The 12621-nt window shown below is 44.5% G+C and overlaps 2 protein-coding genes across 6 annotated transcripts in view; one reads left to right on the top strand and one right to left on the bottom strand.

Annotated features, from left to right (window-relative positions):
* Positions 1-5349, bottom strand: part of Uimc1 (ubiquitin interaction motif containing 1) — an 85452-nt gene extending 80103 nt beyond the window's left edge. Inside the window, exons 1-2 of one of the 3 annotated variants that reach the window (XM_052727455.1) lie at positions 5219-5298; positions 1403-1508 (exon numbers count right to left, since the gene is read on the bottom strand). In XM_052727455.1, coding sequence (XP_052583415.1) covers positions 1403-1493 — 91 coding nt within the window. In that variant the 5' untranslated portion in view covers positions 1494-1508; positions 5219-5298. Of the gene's footprint in view, positions 1-1402; positions 1509-5218 lie in introns of those variants that run through there. The other 2 variants (XM_052727457.1, XM_052727459.1) reach the window with 2 other exon arrangements.
* A 95-nt stretch (positions 5350-5444) lies between these two features.
* Positions 5445-12621, top strand: part of Znf346 (zinc finger protein 346) — a 29828-nt gene continuing 22651 nt past the window's right edge. The window contains exon 1 of one of the 3 annotated variants that reach the window (XM_052727767.1): positions 5445-5662. In XM_052727767.1, coding sequence (XP_052583727.1) covers positions 5452-5662 — 211 coding nt within the window. In that variant the 5' untranslated portion in view covers positions 5445-5451. The remainder of the gene's footprint in view (positions 5663-12621) is intronic. The other 2 variants (XM_052727766.1, XM_052727768.1) reach the window with 2 other exon arrangements.

The following is a 12621-nucleotide window of genomic DNA, read 5'->3' as shown; positions in this document are numbered from 1 at the left end:
CTGTCTCAAAAACAGTAATGATAATAATAAACAAGTAACAAGTTGTCAACAGTTGGGTAGCAGAACACAGGTACATTATTCTTGGTACTTTTCTGTACCATTTAAATTCAAGAATATCTTTGCTCTATCCCCTAGATCACTGACTTCTAAACCATTCTTCAAAAGCCAGCTCAAGTGTTTATAACCTGTTCATTTCTCCTATTGCTTCCTCAGCTGCTGAGATACTGTGTCCATGACATGCTATAATTATTTACCACATGTGTCTATATCTTCCATAAGACTGTGAGCTATCAACAGCTTAGATGCAAGATTGTAAAACATCGGTAGCGAACTTCTGCCCTCTGGGGTTCTCCCATTGTGCTGTAAGCCTGTATTTAAGACCTCATTCCTCCTTCAATAAACAGCATTCGGCATTAAAAAAAATAAAAAATAAAAATAAACAAAAAAAAAAAAAGAATACGAATGGGGCTCAAAAAAAAAAAAAAAACACCACATTTCAGCACAAATAAAATATCCCCACAAGTAAAAAAAAAAGACTGTGAGCTATCTTACAACATTGCCCACAGAGGCAGCAAGATGGTTCATCAGATAAAGGCACTTGCCACCAAATCTGACGACCTGCAAGTAGTCCTCTCACCTCTGGATACATGGCATGGCATATATATATATATACACAAATACACAAAATAAATAAAGATACAAAAAGTTAAAAATATTGCCCATGTAACCTCAGCAAGCAGCAAAGGGGCCTGGCCAAAAGCAAACACTCAATAGCTGTGAACTGAATTCAGATGAATTAAACTGGGAGCAGGTATCACAGAAGGCCTCAAAACAGCGATTCATGGACAGTATAAACAGCAAGAGACCCTGCCTAAACAAGGTGGAAGATGAGGTCAGTTGTCATCTGACCTCCACCATGGCACAAACATGCCCCTACTCACACATCACACGTGAGCATCCAGTTTAAAGACTATGGTTTTCATGAGAGCACCAAGACTGCATTTCTCGGATAGGATGTCCCTGTGTAGCCCAGGATGGTCTGAATATACTTTGCAGCACCTAATTGCCAGAGGAAGTAAGGAAATGCAGTCCAGCCTCACTATCAGCAGCATGAGGATTTCCCACTCTCCCCTAGGGGCCTCCAGTCAGGAAATGTCAAGTCCTTGACCATGCATTGCAGAAAAGGATTTCAGGATGAAGCCCGGCATAAAGGCACACACGGAAGATAGAGGAAACAGGAGCTTAAGGCCATCCTCAGCTACAGCAAATTCAAAGGCAGCCTTCAGACTTTGAGACTGTCTCATAAATAAATAAGTAAACAAACAAACAATGAACTTCAGGAGCCAGAGAAAAGCAAGGTTTGTGAGCTTATAAAACAGTGACCAGGCACAGTGGCACACACCTTTAATGTCAGCACTCAGTGGGCAGAGGCAAGCGGATCTCTTTGAGTTTAAGGCCAGTTCAGTATGCATAGTGAGTTCCAGGACAGCCATGGCTCTAGAGAGACCCTGTCCAATGAAAACAAAAAAAGAGAAAGAAAGTATCATGGATAGAATTCTAGGGTCAACCCCAAGTCAGCCCTGCAAAACTCCAGACCTATGTTCACTTGCTTATCGAATGTTGCACTTAAAGTCTAATAAGCCTCTCCAGCATTAACTGTCAAGATCGATATAAAGTAAAACAAATACATCCAGAAATTTTTTTTTTTTTTTTTGGTTTTTCGAGACAGGGTTTCTCTGTGTAGCTTGGCGCCTTTCCTGGGACTCACTTGGTAGCCCAGGCTGGCCTCGAACTCATAGAGATCTGCCTGGCTCTGCCTCCGGAGTGCTGGGATTAAAGGTGTGCGCCACCACCGCCCGGACAGAAATATTTTTTAAAAATAAAATTTAAGTAAAGTGCATTTACTTAGATTTAGGTATGAGAAAGAGTTAAACTCAATGTCACAAATATTTTGGCCATAAGAAAACATAGACTGGTTTTTATTTTAATTACATATATTTAATTAAACATGTACGTGTGTGTGTGTGTGTGTGTGTGTGTGTGTGTGTGTGTGTGTACATGTTTGGGCCTGCATGTGAGATGATGGGCTTGGGGAGGTCAGAGGACAATTTGCAGGAATCAGTTCCATCTGTCTGAAGCAGGCATGGATAGGAGATGATTTAGCTTAGGACCCTATTTGAGTTTGGATTATAAATATAAATATAATACATCCTCTTGTAACAATACACTTGACACCCAGCTCCTTCACCTGTGTGTTCTATGCACACATGTCCCTCTCCAAACAATAGACCTAGCAAGCTAAAAACCTCAGCCCCAGCCTGCATCAGGCTACACATACTCCCATCTCTGAACAGGGGTTTCTCCACTCCTAGTAACAATCAAATTTAGACAGTTTCTATTTGTGTGCCCAATGTATTCAGATATGAAGAACAGAAGGGCCGACCTGGTCTGAACTGGTTTTGGATGATGTGCAGCAAAGCAAAATATCTAGAAAAGTTTTAAGGAGAATCCCCTATTTACCATCTTATGCCTATGCATAGCTGTGTGTGCATATTTCTAAAATCAAATACATTACAGGAAGAGACATGTGCACTAGGAAATGTCAATATATGACCTAATCTGTCAATCACAGTAGAGAAGCACCTGAACTACACCCCTTAGTAACCAGCCCCACCTTCCTAATTTAGACCCAATAAAAACAGACCTCAAGGTGCAACCTGAGCCTGTGAGTTCCCCTCATGTGACCTGCTGTCAATTGTAACCATTTTATAGAGAGACACTCCATAAAATGTATTGCTTTGCTCTAAATACAGTTATCTTGCTTCTTTTGCAAATCTTTCTGAGCCCTTACCTACTGGATTGAGTGAGAAATGTCTTCTAGGCTCATAATTGGTCCCGAGTTGGTGGTGCTCTTCGGGGAGGTAGTGGGTGGAGCCTTGCTGGAGGAAGTACACCACTCAGGGTGGGCTTTGAGAGTTACAGCCTTGCTGCACTTCCAGTTCCCACTCTCAGCTTCTGCATGTGGCTGTGATCTCTAAGTTTCCTGGTCTGGCTGGTCACTTGCGCCATGCCTCCTTCCCATTGTGCACTCTCCCTCCAGAACTGTAAGCCAAAATACACTCTTCCTTTTATAAGTCAATTTTAGTCTAATCTTGGTATTTTATCACAGCCATGGAAAAGTCCCATCTTATTCAATTATTTGAATAAGAGGTCATGAACATAGAAACACTCAACACTGACCCTGCCCACTCAACTCCAACTACTAGTAACACTTATACCACATGAGAGTCCCAGGGGTCGTCAGACTTGGTGGCAAGCACCTTTAACAGGCTAAGTCAGCCAGCCCTTTTCTGGTTTTATGAGTCAGAGACTCATGTATCTCAAATTGGCCTTGAACTCTATCTCCCAAACTGTGGGATTACAGGCCTGCCCCACCACAAACAGCTTAGTTTGTTCTTTCTTTCTTTCTTTCTTTTTTAAAGATTGATTTATTTATTTTGTATACAGTATTCTGCCTACATGCTTGCATGCCAGAAGAGGGCACCAGATCTCATTACGGATGGTCACCATGTGGTTGCTGGGAATTGAACTCAGGACCTCTGGAAGAACAGCCAGAGCTCTTATTAACCTCTAAGCCATCTCTCCAGCCCAGTTTGTTGTTTCTAACATCTTCCTTTGAGAGGTCTTTAGGAAGGAAGCACTATCTCTGTAAGCGACTTTGGCTCCTTTGGTTATGTTGAAATTTCAACTCTCAGCAGGAAAAGCAAACTAGATCCCTGATCAGGGGCAACTGTCACTTCAAGGTCTCCTTAATTCTCTGCCTTTTTATCATGCCTCAAAATGATACCTAAATAGAGGCACAGTAGTGCATACCTTTAGTCTCAGCACTCAGGAGGCAGAAGCAGATGGATCTTTGTGAGTTCAAGGCCACTCTGGTCTACAGAGCTCCAGGATAGTCAGGGCTACATAGAGGGACTTTGCCTCAAATAATAAGATACTAAATATTACAATAATATAATTCCAGTCTGTGCCCTACTTTACTCCATCATCATGTAAATCAGTGGTTTTTCAGATTTGGACTGTTTTCTTGCCTTGAGAAATTGCTTTACAAGCAGCTTTTGACTCTATTTTGAGGGTATATGATTGTACTCCTCAGTGGACCCAAAGCATTATCTATTCAGCATCACTCATCAGCACAGACTGATAAATGACTTAGTCCAGGGAATACAAAGAATGCTACCCTATAAATTTATTGGGGGTGAATTGAGACGAAGGATAGATGGTTGTATTAAAATATTTTTTTCTTTCTTTTTCTTTTTGGTTTTTTGAGACAGGGTTTCTCTGTGTATCCCTGGCCATGCTGGAACTCACTTTGTAGACTAGGCTGGCCTCAAACTCAGAGATTGCCCTGCCTCTGACTCCCGAGTGCTGGGACTAAAGGCGTGTGCCACCACTGCCCGGGAAAGGTGTATTAAAATCTTATCAGGAAAAACGAGCCCAAGAAATTTGATCAGACACGGCAGACCAAGGAAGAAGGTCTAACTCCCTCATCTGGACCCTATAAAGTGACTAACACTAAGATGGCAATGGCCTCCACACTGCCCTCAAATACGTCATGGCAATCCTCCTGCCTCAGCCTCCAGAATGATGGGATCACAGGTATGCACCACCCTACTTGTTTACTGTCTGGGTTTTTGTTTGTTTTGTTGAGGGACGATCCGTTGTAGGAGAGGCTGGCCTTGAACTCCTGACTTAACCACCTTTCCTCGAACAGTCTCTTTATGCAGCCCAGGATAGGCTCAATGCATTTCTCTAGCTTTAATCTCGAAATTTTAAGGATTACAAACATGAGCCATCTTGCTCAGCTACTGACAAGCTTTTTTTAGAAAGGGCCTCAGATTGCCCGGGCTGGCCTCAAACTCCCACGCGCTGAGATCAAGGGCCTGTACCATCATGTTGGCTTTTTTTGTTTGTTTTTTGAGACAGGGTTTCTCTGTGTAGCCCTGGCTGTTTTGGAACTCACAAACATCCGCCAGCCTCTGCTTCCCAAGTGCTGGCATGAAAGGCGTGCCCACCTCGCCGGGCTATCACGTCTGCTTTAACGAACTTCTAAGTAAAACACTTTTAGAATCTGGGCCTTAGGTTCCCTACCAAAGAAACGGGAGAAAATTTTCCACATATAACAAAAAGAAATGAGAAGTGTCAGTCAGTAGCTCACCGTGAGCAAAGACGAGAGCCCTGAGCTTAGAACTGCCTGGGTCGAAGAGGCCTTGACGTAGTAATCACCGCCCACCGTGTTTCCTACACACGGAACTCAACCAACGTTCCAGAGGTACCCAAACAAAATGAGCCTCGGGACTCCGCCCCAACGTGGCCTGCAGAGGCCGAACCTCGCGAGATTTGCTGGCCGGGTCAAGTCCCCGCCCACCCGCCGCTCGCGACCGCGGGCGCATGCGCAGCTCTTCAACGGCGAGGCTTGCGGGAAAGATGGAGTGTCCTACGCCTAGTGCTACGGAGGCTGCGGACCCTGGAGGGGCCGGACCGTACAACAGCTCCGAGGAGCAGGAGGGTCGGGAACCGGACGGAGTGCGCTTCGACCGCGAGAGGGCGCGCCGCCTGTTGGAAGCTGTGTCCGGGGCGCAGCCGGCGGGGAGGGAGGAAGGTGAGTCGGGGGCTCCGGGCATCGCGGCTGGACGGAGGCGGGACGGCCTGCCGCCTGTCACTGCCCTGGCGCGGGCCGGCCTCTGAACGACGTCCCGGAACTCCAAACTCGCTCTCGGGAAGAGTGCAGAACCTCGAAACTCGCCACCCTGCGGAATATTTCCGTCCTTTCCCATCCACCCGAGGGCAGGTTCCCCCAAATTCCAGGTCTTGTCCTCTTGGAGATCCACAGGACTTTCCCAGCCTGACCCGTAGCCGAGCCAACTACCATTCCTATCTGCCCTTAATTCCACATCTCCACATTGCTTCCCTTCCCTCTGAAAGTCCTACAGTTCTGACTGCTATGAATAGCTTTATTCAATTTACTTTATTTTTATTTATTTATTTTGCGACGCCTCTCAAACTCGTGGCGGGCCTCCTGCCCTATGGCAGATCTGAGCTTTGGAAGGTTTACCTGAATCCCAGCTTCCTCCTGAGCTTGATGACTATGTCCTGGATTGCCATATTGCTTTCTTGGTAGACCTGGCTAGCCTTGAACTTGTCTCAGCCTCCTTAGTGCTGGCATTACTGGCTTGCAATACTATACCCTGCAATACCGCATTCCATGCCTTCCAATACCATATTTCTATGTGCCTGTTGCCAAAGAGGATATCCAGCTGCTTGATCTCACACTTGATGCAAAGTTGTGGAGAACAGTGCAGCGGGGGTTCACTTCTGAGCTGAAGTTAACAGATGGCTTTGTTTGACCCAAACTGGGTGGGTAAGAAGGGAGACAGGAGAACAGGAAGAGTCCGCCTCTTTCACAGACCTTTCCAGAGCTAGCTACTTAATGCTAACCCAAATGTACAAGAACTGTATCTGGGTTTCTGTGCTAATCAGGTCTCTGTAGAGAAACTGGATTTCTGTGCAGTTGGTTTGCTTGCTGAGCTAAAAGATTTCTTTCTAATTTTATGTGATGAGCTTTTGCCTGATCGCTCGTGCGTGCGTGCGTGCGTGCGTGCGTGCGTGCGTGCGTGCGTGCGTGCGTGTGTGTGTGTGTGTGTGTGCGTGCGTGCCAGGTACCCAAGGAAGCCAGAAAAGGGCATCACATCCCTGAAACTGGAGTTGCAGACCATTATGAACTACCATTTGGGTGTTGGGAACTGAACCCTGGTTTTCTACAAAAGCAGTAACTGCTCCTAACTGCTGAGGTACGTTTCAGACTTGAGGATACACAAAAATGAAGTGGCCTTGGAGATGGGAAGAGCATGCCCTGGACTTTGATGCAGAGAACACAGCAGCTGCTTAATGAACTATTCGCTTACATATGCATGAGCTATATAATACATATAACCCAGTTCATTTCCCTGTCGTCACCTTTCTAGTCTCACTTACATACCTGCAGCATTTACATTCCACCCACTTTATTATAATTTATATATCATAAATTCAACCATTATAGCTGTACCACTCAATGATTTAAATATCTATTTTATTTTAATTATGTATAGGTGTGTATCCATGTCAGAGTACATACAGATGTATTGAATTCCTTGGAACTGGGGCTACAGACAGTTGTGAGCCAACATGGGTGCTATGAACCAAACTCAGGTCCTCTAGATAAGCAAAACATGCTCTTAATGGCTAGCCGTCTCTGCAGCCCCCAACTCAATGATTTATTTTTTTTTCTTACATTTATTTAGAGAGTGTGTGGTATGCATGCCCACACATGTACCATGGTGTGTGTGTGGAGGTCAAAGAACAACTTACAGGAGTTGGTTTTCTCCTTCCACCGTGTGGGTCCTGAGGATCAAACTCTGGCTCTTAGGCTTAGTGGCAAGTTCACTTACCCAGCAAACCTTCTCACCAGCCCCTAGTCAGAGATTCTCAGTAAAAGTAGAGACTTGTGTAGTCATAACCACAATCCAGTTTTAGAACATTTCCATCGTCACAGGTGGTGTCCGTCTCTGGTCTTTCCATTGAATCTCCTCTCACACCTGCCCCGGGTAACCACCAGTGTTCACTGTCACCACAGATTGACCTTCCTCAACCTCTCATACAAACAGAATCATTTAGTCTTTTGTGTTTAGCGTCTCTCTGCATGTTTTTGGGGCTCAGCCAAGTCACAGTGTGTGTTCCTTTTTGTTGCTAAATAGAACTCTGCTGGGACTGGAGAAACGGCTCAAAGATTAAGGTTAAGAGCACTAGCTGCTCTTCCAGAGGCCCTGGGTTCAATTCCCAGCACCCATATGGCAGCTCATAACTGTCGGTAACTCCAGTGCCAGGGCTTCTGATACCCTCACACATACATACATGCAGTCAGAACACCAATGAACATAAAATTTAAAAAATTAAATAAATTTTAAAAAAACTCTACTGTATGGGATATATTTGCTTGTACATTTGCTATTTGGAATATAAGTGTCTGGTTTGGACCTCTTCTGAAAAATTCTTTTGGAGGGGGCTCTCATTATCTAGCCTTGGCTGGCGTAGAGCTCACTGTGTAGATAGGATGACCTCAAAACTACAGTAATCCTCTGTGTAGTGGGTAGCCATTCCAGCTTTGATCTGGAAGTTCCAACCCCCATTGAGGCTTCGGTAACTGTCACGCCTACAAGGCGGGGCTGAGAGAGAGAGAGGACCCTGAAGACCCGAGATCAGGATGTGCTGCCTCTCTTGGTTCCTGGACCCTGGACACTGGAGGTAGAGCGAGCAGAGTTCTCCAGAGAACACCACCAGACTGCCCTGCATCTTTCCCAGACCCTGCAGCCTACCTATCCCTTCATTTGTAAGTTACGCCACTAAATAAACCTCCCTTTTAACTACGTGGAGTCGCCTTAATAATTTCACCAATACCTCTGACCTTGGCCTCCTGAATGCCAGGACTAATGGTGTACACTATCATGCCCAATGAGAAAAATCTTTACAATGTATGTGTGTGTGTGTACAGGCTCATGCATGCCATGGTGTTTGCTGGAGGTCTCTTCCTCCATGGTGGGAGCAGGGGATTGAACCAGGTGGGTTGTAAGGCATGTGAAGCAAGTACCTCTACCTGACTGTCCCTCTTATCAGTGATTCTGCTGAGGGATTATGCAGAGGTTTTGTTTGGACATCCATTTTCTTTCTCAGGGGTCTCTTCCAGAGTGGATTTGCTAAGCTAAATGGTAACTGTATCTTTAACATTTTGAGGAACTGTCAAATCTTTACAAAATGGCTTCTTCAATTTCCATTTCTTTCTTTGGCTTGAGCTTTAGTTCTTTCTGTTCTCCCCCTTGTTTATTGTTTTACCTTTTGTTTGGTTTTGTTTTTGAAACAGAGTCTCTATATTATGTAGCCCTGACTGTCCTGGAGCTCTCTGTGTAGTCCAGGTTGGCCTCAAACTCACAGAGATCCACCTGCCTCTACCTCTCCAGTGCTGGGATTCAAAGCATGTGCCACCACACCAGCTGTTTTCTGAGTGTGTAGTGATTTCTTGTTTTCTAAATACTGGTGACAGTGAGCACCATTTCACTTATTACTCATTTGTACATTGTAGTGAACTATCTAGTCACATTGTTGCTCACGTTGTAACTTGGTTATTTCTTTCATTACTGAATTATAAGCCATTTTATATTCTGGGTGCAAATCCTATAGTTCAGATATATCCACATATGTTTTCTTTGAGACTTGTCTTCATTTCTTGTTTCATTTTGTTTTGTTAAGATTGTCATTAATCCCAGGACTTGGGAGGTAGAGGTAGGCGGATCTCTGTGAGTTTGAGGTCAACCTGGTCTACAGAGTGAGATCCAGGACAGCCAAGGCTACACAGAGAAACTCTATCTCAAAAAAACCAAAAAAAAAAAAAAAAAAAAAAAAAAAAAAGATTGTCGTCTTTGGGGTATTTCACGATGTTGCACTGGCTGACCTGGAACTCTGTAGACCAGGCTCTGGCCTCAGACTCATAGAAATGCTAGGATTAAAGGCATGTACCACCCTGCCTGCCTATCTTCTTTATTTATTTATTTTTTTTTATCAGATTTATCTGTATGTGTGGGCTCTCTGGTGCCATAGCACTCATGTGGAGGTAGAGGACAATTTGTAGTAGTCAGCTCGTCCCTTCTACCGTGTGGAACCTGGGGATTGAACCCACGTTCAGATCAGCCTTGGCAACAAGCGTCTTAACCCACTGAACCATCTCCCTGTCTCCTGTGTTTGTCATATGAACAGTGCCTTTTGAAGCATAATTAGCTTCTGCCGTGTGAGCAAACACGTGGTGCTTGTTGTTCTTTGCCTGTCTTTTCTCACTTAGAATAATGCCCTGCTGCAGTGACAGACTTCATTGTACTTTGTGGCTGTATAATGTCCTGATGGGTCAATGTGCCATGTCTTCTATATTCCCTTTACTTTGTTTGTTTGTGAATGCACACAGGGTGTGGCAGTTAGAGGACACCTTGCAGGAGTTCTCTCCTTTTGTCAAGTGGATTCTAGGAATCAAAGTCAGGTAGTCATGTTCGGCAGTAAGTGCCTTTATTTCCTGAGCCATTTCATCAGTCCCACATTTTCTTTCTTTTTTTTTAAGTTTTATTTATGTCTTTTATGTATTTGGGTACTTTGTGTGCATGTACATCTGCACACCAGAAGAAGGCATCAGACAGTTGTGAGCTGCCATGTGGGTTCTGGGAATTGAACTCAGGACCTTCGGAAGAGCAGTGAGTGCCTTTAACCACTGAGCCATCTCTTAAGCCCCAGTCCCACATTTTCTATATTCATTCATTTAGCTAACTTCATAGCTTAGCTATGGCAAATTATGCCACCTTACATATGGCCGTGCAGGTATCTCGATAAGCTAGTCTATTTAATTTTTTAAGGAACTAAATCGTTGTTTCAAAAGATTTTTGTCAATATTTTGTATTAAAATAGTTGCACTTGGAGCTGGAGAGATGGCTCAGTAGTTAAGAGCTGTCTTGCTCTTCCAGAGGATGGGAATTTGGTTACCAACACCCACATCAAGTGGTTCTCGGCTGCTAAGGGTACCTGTACGCACATGAACATTCTCACAGACACACAATTAGAAATAGTAAAAATAAAGCTTAAAAAAATACCCAGAAAACAGCTGCACTTTCTCCTCCTCCCGCCTGGCCCCAAAGAGACCAGAAGAGAGAAAAATACAGAGAAGGCCAAAGGTCAGGATGTACACCTCACAGACTTAGAGAACCTCACCTGACAGTGGCAGTTGGGAGTAACTCTGAAAGAGCACCACACTGCCAGCCAACAGACTAAAGAATTCACACGGCCATATGAGGGTAGCCAGAGTAAAATCCCCCCAGAACAAAGTTTCGGAATACTGTAAAAATGTTGAAGTTTTACATAGAAGTCATGAATGATTTCTCAGCAGTGACTGATACAAAGTGCAGTGAGATGCCGCTTGCAGAGAGAGCAGCTACACGAAGAGTGGTGACTTTCCTGCAGCTAAATCAGCAACCAAAGCTCTTTCCTCCCCTCCCCCACTCTGTGTGTGTCTCTGTCTGTCTGTCTGTCTGACTCTCTCTGTCTCAGAAGGAGAGCACCGAGTGATGGCCTCAGCAGTAAGAGGCACACATCCTTTTTGTGAGCAGAGGGAAAGGGAGTAGAGATAAGACAAGTTCTGTCTCAGAGCTGGGACTGAATGGTAGAAAGCTTACCTAACATTCACAGGGCCCTAGGTGTTGAGAGGTAGGGATGTCAGCAGGTCCAACCATCTTGATTTGGTCACATCTGATTTAAAAACTTAAAAATAAAGATGAAGTTATTCAAAGATAGCTAAAACTGAAAACCTCCACATCCAAGTACTGGGTTTTGGCTGGGCCAGCTTCCTAGAAACCCTTTCTGTTCAGCTAGGACTTTGTACAGAGATCAAGGTTTCCTATATCAGGGTCTTTTCCTGGGCTCTGCTGGCTCTCAGTAATGCAGACCCATGCTTGTGTTCTTCCTCTGTGGAGACCAATTTACACTAGGCTGAAAAGTTACCTTCCAACAGTGAGAAGGAATTGGATTGCTGCTTTCACACTGAAATTACTTGGAATGGTTGCTAGAGCTAGGTGTGGTGCCTCATGCCTTTAATACCGCACTCAGGGGCATAAGCAGACTGATCTCTGTGAGTTCAAGGCCAACCTGATGTATATAGCAAGTTCCATGGCTGCTACATAATGGGCTGGAAAGTTGGCCCTGAAGTTTTTTTTGTTTTTTGTTTTTTAAGAAATTAATTTTGCATGTGTCTTTGCAGGCCAGAAGAGGGCACCAGATCTCATTACAGGTGGTTATGAGCCACCATGTGGTTGCTGGGAATTGAACTCAGGACCTCTGAAAGAACGGTCAGTGCTCTTAACCACTAAGCCATCTCTCCAGCCCCGGCCCTGAAGTTTAAAGCACTGACTTCTCTCGCAAAGTATCTAGGTTCAATTTCCAGAACCCACTTGGCAATTCACAACTATCTGTAACTCCCCATTTCCCTGGGTCCAGTGCCCTCTTCTGGCCTCCATGGTGTGCAAACATGCATGCAAGCAAAATACCCATACACATGAAATCATTTTTTAAACTCAATTTTAGAACTATCTAATAAGGAATGCACATCCATGTCTTGGGTGTGTGTCTTAGTTAGGGTTTCTATTGCTATGAAGAGATACCATGACAACTCTTACAAAGGAAAAATATTTAATTGGGGTGGCTTACATTTTCAGAGGTTTAGTCCATTATCATCGTGGTGCAACATGGCAGTGTCCAGATAGACATGGTGCTGGCTCCATTTTGATCAGAAGGCAACAGGAAGAGGACTGCCTCACTGGGCGTGGCTTGAGCATATATGAGACTTGTAGCATGAATCCTAATTGGTCTTAATAATAAAAACCCAGAGCCAGATATCAGGGTAAATGCTGAAAGATTAGTAAAGGAGCCAGCACTAGGGAGACTTCTTACCTCTACCAACTCCTCAGCCTGAAAGAGCTGAGGTCCTTTCTCCTCCCACCT

This window comes from Peromyscus californicus, unplaced genomic scaffold (genome assembly GCF_007827085.1).
Source record: "Peromyscus californicus insignis strain IS unplaced genomic scaffold, ASM782708v3 Scaffold_8__1_contigs__length_139910024, whole genome shotgun sequence".
NCBI classification, from domain to species: domain Eukaryota; kingdom Metazoa; phylum Chordata; class Mammalia; order Rodentia; family Cricetidae; genus Peromyscus; species Peromyscus californicus.
Note: the sequence above shows the minus strand (reverse complement) of the source record. Positions and strands in the feature narration are given on the sequence as shown.